At 53.3% G+C, this 8,844-nt stretch overlaps 1 protein-coding gene across 4 annotated transcripts in view; it reads left to right on the top strand.

The window, feature by feature from the left end:
• BCL11A (BCL11 transcription factor A) overlaps positions 1 to 6,347 on the top strand; it is a 74,728-nt gene extending 68,381 nt beyond the window's left edge. For all 4 annotated transcript variants that reach the window (XM_077176254.1, XM_054630334.2, XM_077176249.1 and 1 more), the window contains exon 4: positions 1,715 to 6,347. In XM_077176254.1, the coding sequence (XP_077032369.1) occupies positions 1,715 to 1,816 (102 nt within the window). In that variant the 3' untranslated portion in view covers positions 1,817 to 6,347. The remainder of the gene's footprint in view (positions 1 to 1,714) is intronic.
• The last annotated feature ends 2,497 nt before the right edge of the window (positions 6,348 to 8,844 follow it).

Below are 8,844 nucleotides of genomic sequence, written 5' to 3'. Positions count from 1 at the left end.
CTGCCAGGGCAGTAAGTCAGGGGTGTGATGAACCCACTGGAGTTTGTTGGGTTGGAGTGTGGATGTGCCAGGCCCTACCACGAGCTCTTGAGCTGCTTTGGCATCCCATGCACGCTTGACCTGAGCTCCCCAGAAACTTCCCTGTTTCTGTGCAAAAAGATGTAGCTAGGAATGAGTGATATTTGGGCAACAGCATCTATCATTAAAATCTCAAGCCCTGTTTTGAGGGGGAACGTGGGTTTACATTACGAACGTGGCATAGACCCTTTAGTGTCTAATCTCCTCCAAATAAAATGATTATTGTAATGAAGGCGCTGAAACAGCATCCAGAATTTAGGCTACAGATGTTTCATATTACTAAGTTTCCAAGGGCTGAGATAATACAAGAATAAGCAATACTGTGTCTTTGCTTGACATTCAGGAGGCTGTGGCATATCTGATGAGATACAGTTTTGGGGTTTATCTTAGTGTGGAGTTTGTACCCAACAGAAAAATGATACCAGCTGCTCTCTTAGATCCCTCCTTCTCTTTTTTCCTCCAATAAAGGTTGAAACCCACTTCTGGCGGATGCATGGACAAATTGTAGTACTGACTAGGAGAGAGTGATACTGCCCAGAGGGCTCTTTGCCAGAGCTGCTGAAGAGATGCTGCTCCTCGAGCCCAGATGCTCGGCTGCTGGTTTCCAATGAGCCACAGTGATGCAGGAGGGACAGGAGGCGTGGGGGAACCCCAAGGTTTTGTGCCCCTCAGCAGGACTTAAGCTTTGCGGTGGTGGTGTGCTAGTGGCTGGGATGGCTGTGCTGCTCTTGGCTGCCTTGGAAGTCCCAGCCAGCTTTAACATTAGCCTGGAAACTTGGGCTCAGACAGGAGCAGCAACTATTCCTCCCTGGAGGGAAACCGGGCAAGGTGCTCTTGACTTCAGAGCCGACACTCCAGTTAACACCCACTGAAGAGCTGCCCTAGGAGGGAGCTGGCTGCTAAGTCCTGATGGCAGCTCATGTGTAGTAACCCTTTAACCACTCTTTTAAGTATTAATGAAGTAAATTCCATGGAAACCAGCTCCCCATTGGGCGGCCAAGGTGGATTTTGAGGAGTGTGTTGATGATGTGCCGGCCTTGCCACGGTGTAGCCCTCAGCCCGTCGTGTGGGTAGCGCGGTGCTGGGTGATCGGCCTGGAGCTGGGAATGGCTGCTGGGAATGGTTGCTTTCCAGTGCCCCATGCCATGCTGCTGCAGTCGATGGCTTTGCTGGGTGTGGGCTGGGGCAGTGCAGCTGGAGCTTTGCTGCTGCCGCGTGTGCGTCCATGCCCGTGATATCCACGTGCTGGGAGCTGGGAAAAGCCCTCGGTGATCCACCCACCGTGTGCCATGTTACCAGTCCCGGTGGCTTTAGCAGGGCCTTCTGCACCTGGGGGAAGCCCACGAGGGTTTGGGAAGGACTAGGAGGAGGCTTGCAAGACAGGCTGGTTTGGTCCCTGCCCAGTAAAGCCCAGAGGTTTTTCTTCCTAAATGATCCCTGTGGTGCTGAGGATGCCGGATGAAGGAGCGTGGCCTGAGAGAGGAAGGGCTCCGTCCTGCCGCGTCCCTTTGTGGCAGCTGGGTGTCCTAGATGTTAGAGACAGAAAAGAGACAGACAGAGAAATAGGATGAGGGAATGACTCGCACCGTGGGCCATGTCACACCTGTTCTCTCCTCTGTCCCCATGCTCTCTGTAGGTTCGGCGTACCCCCCCAGCTGGCGCAGCGCCCAGGGAGCCCCGGATGTCTGGCAGTTTTCGGATGGAAGTTCCAGAGCACTTAAATTCTGAGAGGAGGTGAAGCTGGGGCGAGCGGCCGGCGGCGTCTGGAGGTGCCTCTGCCCTGCTGGGCCACATCCATCCGTCCCTGGGAGAGCCTGAGGAGTCACCCGCCGACAGCAGCGCTCCCCGGGCTCCTCCTGCCTGCAAGACTATCGTATTTATATTTTGTAATAGAGTACAACACTTCTTTGGGGCTGGGTTTTTCGGTTTTTTTGGGGGTTCTTTTTGTTCATTGGTTTTTGGTTTTTTGGTTTTTTTTTTCCATTTTCTAAAAACAAACAAACGAAAAATACCCCACCCACCAAGGTCAAGGGCTTAATGGTGGCTCCAACTGGCTCCTTTCCCCATGGAAAAGACTGTCTTGCTCTCGTGGACAAGCCGGCTTGTTGGTTATCCCCGCAACGTGCCATTCCTCGGGAGGCACATCTGATGTGATGAATTAAAAATAAAGCAAAACACAGTGTAGGTCTGTGGGTGGGTGGGAAATTGCCATAATAAATGTTGGAGCTTTAGGTTTTGTTTGCTCTGTCTTTAATTTTTAATGCTAACAAGGGCCAGACGGCTGGGCTGGTGTGACTCTGTGTTCCCGTACTGGCTGCAGAAAAGCAAGTGCTGGGTTTTCACTGGGGATGCTGCTGGCTCGAGGGGCTGCCTGGCCCTGGTGGACAGGACAGACCTTTCCCACAGAGCTAGGCCAGGAGCTGGGCTTAGGGCTGGGCACTCTGAGTGCTGCTGAGCCACCTCTGGCCTTTGGTGATGCTGAAGGGGGGGTTCCCTTGGTGAATTCCAGGTGTGGTGTTGCATTCTGCTGATGAGCTGCGAACTGCTGGGGCTGCCGGGCTCTGTGATGTCTGCTCGAGGGGAAGCGAGGCCAGCACAGGTTTGGGAGGGGTTACAGCCATGCTGAGAGTCAGACCAGGGGATGCAGAGCCTGCCCTGAGCTGGGGGAGCTGCTGCTGCTGCTGCTGCCAGGTTGTTGTCCCGGTGTTTCCCAGGCTTTGCCCCAGGGACTGGCGCATCCCTTGCTCAGGGCTAAGCACCACCCAAAGATTGTCCTGGTTGGGGGCCCAGGCTCTGTGCTGAACAGAAGATGGGTTATGTGTGAGCTCTGTGCTGGCTCTGATGGGACTGATAGGCTGTAGCTGCTCAAGCCCGTGCTGGCTGGTGGGAATGGGCCTTATTTGGTGAAAGAAGGTGCTGGGTAGCGAGTGGAGAGGCTGGCTGGCTGGGATGGATCCGAGTCATGGGGAAAGGGCCAGAGGATTGCTTGGCTTTGTGCATTAACTTTAGCCCCACTCCTGTTCTGTTCATCCCTTGCTTACAGTGTGAGTGAGACCCTCACTTGGGGTGACTCTCTGCTGGGGAAACAGCTGTAGGGAAAACCATGTTGCCTTTTCCATGGACAGTGTTGCTCTTTTGTAGTTTAAAACCCCAGGCTGTGGTTTTCTCGTGGTGGCCTGGGCACAGCACAAGCACAGACACTTCAGTACCTTAAAATCTGGCTGGGGTGGGCAGCAGGAGCATCTCCAAGGGGTGCCACACTGGAAGCCTGGAGCACTTGGTGCCCTGGGATGGACACCAAGGGAGCTGTTGCTGCTTCTCCTAAGGTGATCTGGTCTTTGAGGACAAACCACCCAAAAGTCTACGCACAGCCTCAGCTCTTTTTTTATCATGAGGGGATGTTTTTAAAATTTCTTCCTAACCCAGCCTGTGCTGCCACCTCTGTGTCTGCTGCTAGGGGGGTTTTGAGCCTCGGAAGGGTGAATCCTGTTGGATTAAGCACCTGGTTGATTGTGAGTGCACAGTGGTGCAGAGTCAGACACCTGCTCCTGCCTGCCCTGGGGTCTCTGCTCCAGGCAGCCCTGTCAGATCAGGGCTGTGGAGTCACTGACTGCCAGGGGGGCTGCTCTGCTCGTTTCTCTGGGCTGCTGGGCAGGACTCAGGTATCACTGAGTCTGCATCCACAGCCTGGCCCAGGGCTGCTGGGAAGCTGCTTTGTGAGGGATTCCAGTGAGCTGGCTCCTTTCTGGGGCTGTCTGACCCTTGCTCTGTGTGAGCACTGGCCCAGCTCAGTTTGTGGGTGTCTTCTGGGCTAGCTGGTTGTGCTTTTGCTGCTCTGCCTGGTGGAACAAGTGTGATGGGATCTGCTTTCTCTGGCTGTGGCTTGTCTCTCCTTCAGCAGGCAGCATGAGGGCAAGGGTCTCTCCCAGGAAAAGCGAGAAATAACAAAGTGGGGGTGGCTGAGTGCGTTCTGCCAAGCACAGAAGTGATACCTGAAGTGCTGAAGATGTAGCCAAATAGTCTTTACAATGTCTATTTTTTAATACAGTTGTTAAACTCTCCCCCAACTCTTAGGGCTTTGAAACATCTTCAGAATTCATGTTGCCTTAACAGGTGCCATGTCTGTGCTGAGAGCCCCCTGTGAGCCCTGGGGCTCCTCTCCCTGGCTGCCAGCCCTGCTCCTGCTCCTGCTCCTGCTCCTGCTCCAGGCTCTGCTGTGGCTCCTGCAGAGCCCCAGGACAGCCTCAGCACCAGGTCTGGTGGAGATTCCAAAGGGTTTCCACTGCCCTGGGTGACCTGTGTGCTTTAATTAAGGGTGCCATCAGGGCCCTCCTTCTGTCTGAGCAGGGCTTGGCCGAGTCCCCTTGCTGTGTCAGGGCTTGGGAACACCAGCAGCTTAATGAGTGTCTGCCAATTAACAAGAGTCCAAGGTTTCCTGTGAGGGGAGGGCTGGGAAGTTGTTAGAGGGGCAATATTCCCAGGGGTTTTGTATTTTGGCAAATTCTCCAGGTGCTGGTCTGCACATCCAAATTGGAAATAAGGTGTGGTTGGCCTTTACTAAGAAAACAAAGCTCCTAAAGTTTTGGGACTCGTAATAAAGAAAAGATAAATGTTCTTCCCAGTCCCAGGGGTTGAGATGAACAAGATTCCTGGGAATCAACTGGCTTAACTTTGAGGTTTTGGGTTTAAAAAGCTGCTTTCAGACTTGGAGATGATCTGACTATGCTGTGTTTGATTTCTAAGCACACTTTTCCTGACACTAAAATGCAGCAAAGGTCAAGCCTTTTGTGAAGTCTAGCTTAAATTTTGCTTTCAAAATAATGTATGTTTTGGATTCGTGATGCATCTGGGCTGTGGACTTTTATGGGATGCAAGACCTCTCCCCAGAAGGGATCTGAGAACAGATTTTGTGAGTGAGTTTCCCAGCAAAACAGCCAAGCTCCTTGTGGTTTTTTTCAACCCCAGCTTTGTGCTGGGTCCCACTAAGTGACTGTGTTCAAGCAGCATGGTGGTGTTGGTTGGTGACAGCACAGCTGTGGGCTCTGGGGGAAGGTGCAGAGAAGCTCCATCCTCCTTGGGCTGCTGGAGGTTATTTTGCCATCTTTAGCCTTTACTTTGGGTTTGCATCTCCTTTCTCGTGTGTGTTTGAGCTGCCTGGGTGCTGGTGAGGCCTGGGTGAGCCTTTACCTGTGGATTTTTGGCAGTGAGGGGGGGAGGACCTGCTGAGCACCACTGCTGTCCCAGGGCTCCCTGACCTCACTGAAAAGTCTCATTGAGGAGTGAGCTGAACCCCCCAGCCCTCAGAAACGGGAGTGGTGCCTCATTTCCTTCTTCTCTGCTTCTCTTCCCACCCAGCTTTCCCATTCCAGGCTCCATCATTCCATTGTGTGTTGTATCTGCTGCAGGTCAAACATTGCCCCTCCATCCCAGTCCTCTCCCCCCAAAAAATCATCCTGTTAGGATTCATCTTCTGCAGGGGTCCCAACAATCAGTTGTTCCCAAGGCAAGGTGGAGTTGCAGGGGGCAGAGCAAGGACAGAATGAAACCCCTAAACCCCAAACACGGCCCTTCCTCCTTAATCTCCCTGGATAGAGTTACACATCTGGTGGAGGCTTGCTCGTTGTTGCCATGACTTTTATTGCATCTTTAGCAGTGATGAAGTTCAGATGGCAGAGCCAGGGGGCCCCCGTTTCATTTCTCCTCCTGGCCTCCCGTAATGAGCGCGGCGCGATCCCTGGGAACGCCGGCTCCGAGGGCGGGAGCGGGGGGAAATCCTGGCTCTGGGCATGGCAACAGGTGGGTGGAGGTGCCTGTGCTGTGTGAGCGTCACATTCTGCACGGAGGGGGATGATGGGCAGGTGGTTTCTCCTAACAAAACCCAGGTGAGGCGGATCCCGCCTTTCCTGGTGGCCGGGGTGTGTGCGCCGCGCCGCTTCCCGAGGTTGGTCCAGCCCTGGTGGCTCTTCCCTGGCCCTTTCCATGACCCTCTGGGCTTCCAGTGGCGATGTACAGAAGCTCCCAGCTCCCCCCCAATGTCTGCATGTGTCTAAGGGCTATACAGGACTCACTGGCGGGCCCCCCGTGGGCGGGATTTGTGCATGCAAAATGAAGGTTGTGTTTGGCTTCTCATACTCGGGTCTATATTCCATATTGTGTTGACCAAGAAAAACACCTCAGCCCCTGTGCTGAAGAATGTGATGGACTGATGGCTTTCAGAAACGTACTGTAAATCAAGGAGGCTAATAAATACTTGCTATTAATAAAATGGGGCTACTGCCTTTCAAGTTATTTTCACGTTTTGCAGCATCCTGATTTAAATGGCACGAAGAAGGTGGCACCTTTGGACCTCTCCTCCTCCCCCTGCACTCTGTGGCTCAGCTGAACCCCCAAAGGCTTGGGGAGCTTTTCCTCAGTGAGGAGGTTTAGATGGAGCAGCCCAACCCCACGGAGCTGGTGAGGGGTGACCCCAGTGGTGCAGGGTCCCCTTGGCAGAGGGTGGCCTCTGGCAGCCCTTGCTCCATGGCTTGCGTCCATGAAATCCCCCACTGGTGGGCATCCCCAAAACTCCCTGTACCCCTAATTCCACTATGGATAAAACTTGTTTTTTGTGTTCTCCTTCCAACAGACCTTTTCCTTGCTCCCTGCCTGGCACACTCCCCTGGGCTTTGGCTTTTCCATTTGGAGGCTTTGGGGAGGAACATCCCTTGGGGAGCTGCTCTGCTCCTGGCTGCTCCAGTTGCCTTTTTTTTTGTTGTTTTTTGTTGCCTAAAATCCCCCTTTAGCTGTTTTCCCTACTTTTTCCCCTCTCTCCCCTGCTGAAGAGACAGCACCTTCTGCAGCTGTAGTGATTAAAGGGGAGGGGAAAAAGGAAAAAAAAAAAGAAAAAAAGCTTATTTAAAGCAGAGCCTGGCAATATAAAACAAGGTGTGGAGGTGATGAATGATCCGGGGTACATTAAAGCAGGGGCTGGCACTTTCGTGTTGGAGCGCTCCCGGAGCTGCTCGGGAACGCCGAGCATCCGCCCCGGGGCCCTGATTCGGGCAAGTTCAAAAACGTCCCCTGGGATTTAGGCAAGCCCTGGCTGCTTTTCCTCTCCCGGAGACCCGGGTGCTGCTGCTCAGAGGCGGGGCTGGGAGGACACGGAAGGACAGATCCCCCCTGGCCCTGCTCCGGCTCCTGGGGAGAGGGGAGCAGAGGGGGCATGGGCGCTCCTGCAAGGTGCAGGGGTGGGAGAAGCCTCCCTGCCTTCCAAATGCTTTTGGGAAGGGCATTCCCAGCACTGCTGTGGGAATGTTTGAGGGGAGCAGAGGGTGGATGGGCGCTCCTGCAAGGTGCAGGGGTGGGAGAAGCCTCCCTGCCTTCCAAATGCTTTTGGGAAGTGCATTCCCAGCACTGCAGTCAGGAGAGAGGGAGGAAAAGAGCAGAGCTCATTGCATGCGAGGAGCAAGGGCAGGTGCAGGGAAATTATGCATTTTTCCAGACTGGCTTATTCCCTTCTGTGTATTAAACATTATTTTAATATTCGAGTGACAATGTTTCATAATTAAGCCAAGTGTAAGAGCTGGAGCACACTGGAGAGCTGGGCTGGGTGTGGGGAGGTGAGGAAGGCTCCCAGCCCCTGCCCAGGATTAACCCAGGCTGCAGCATCCTCTCTGGGAAGGGCAGAGCCTGCCTCTGGAACTCCAACACACCCCCTGCCCGGGCAAGGAAAACCTTTAACTCATAAAGGTTGTAATGTTAATACAGAAGAAAAGCCTTTTAAAAAATTACATTAGTTCACAGCCATCTATTGAACTCATGAGGGGAAATCTAGCCCCTGAGAGATAGAAACTAAAGAGCTGAGCCATAAACCAGTACGATAACATCCTTATTATAAGATGCAAATTAAGGGGCCCAATTCACTTTAAAAAAGCATTATGAGTATTTAATTTTTCTAGTGGGAATCTCTGAAGTTGGCCTGTGTGTGGTTTTTTTGTGCTGTGTACTTAAAATAAGAAAGGAGAAAGTCAGTGAGGCCATGAAGGAGAGCTGAGGGTGCTGAGGGTGCTGTGGGTGTGGGAGGAAGGAGCTGGTGCTGACGGGGGGCAGCAGAAGATGTGTTCACACTGGGTTTGGGTGGGGAGCTCCTGGTGAAAGCCAGCAGCACTGCAGTGGGGTTTCAGTGCTGTAGAACAGGGCCAGGACCTGCCCTGGGTGTGTTTTAAGGGCTCAATCCCCAGAGCAGCGGGCTGGCTCCCTGTGCAGCTCTGACCCTGCTGCCCCATCTGTGCTGTGTTTTGGGTTTTCTCCCCCTGCCCTGGGCCTTGCACCTCCTCCTGTGCTGCCACGAGGCTGCCATCAGTGCTGTTGTCCCAGAAAACATTCAGTGGCAAAGGGAAAAGGGGCCTCGAGGCTTTGGGTGCTCTGCTTGTGGCACTTCTTCACAATGGGAGTGATTTGAGGCTTAACCATATCTGCCTAGCTGGGTTTTCCTGGCCATTTCTGGCTTCCTGGAGCTCTTTAAAGTTGGAGGTTTTTTTCCCCTCCCCTCTGAGGTTGGAAGATGGTGCAATTGCTGCCCTTGGCCCTGTCCTTGCTGTTTGTCACATGCTGGAGGTTAAAGCCTCGAGCCAGGAGGAGGACTTGACGTGCAAGGTGGGGACAGCTGGGACAAACAAAAAAGAGATACACCAAATACCAGGCCTGCTCTCCATCCAGCTTTAGAGTTGGAAGGTCAGGACTTGTTCAGAAAAGCACAAAAAATGTGGTACCCTCACTTCACACCCT

This window comes from Agelaius phoeniceus, chromosome 3, assembly GCF_051311805.1.
Source record: "Agelaius phoeniceus isolate bAgePho1 chromosome 3, bAgePho1.hap1, whole genome shotgun sequence".
Taxonomy (NCBI): domain Eukaryota; kingdom Metazoa; phylum Chordata; class Aves; order Passeriformes; family Icteridae; genus Agelaius; species Agelaius phoeniceus.
Note: the sequence above shows the minus strand (reverse complement) of the source record. Positions and strands in the feature narration are given on the sequence as shown.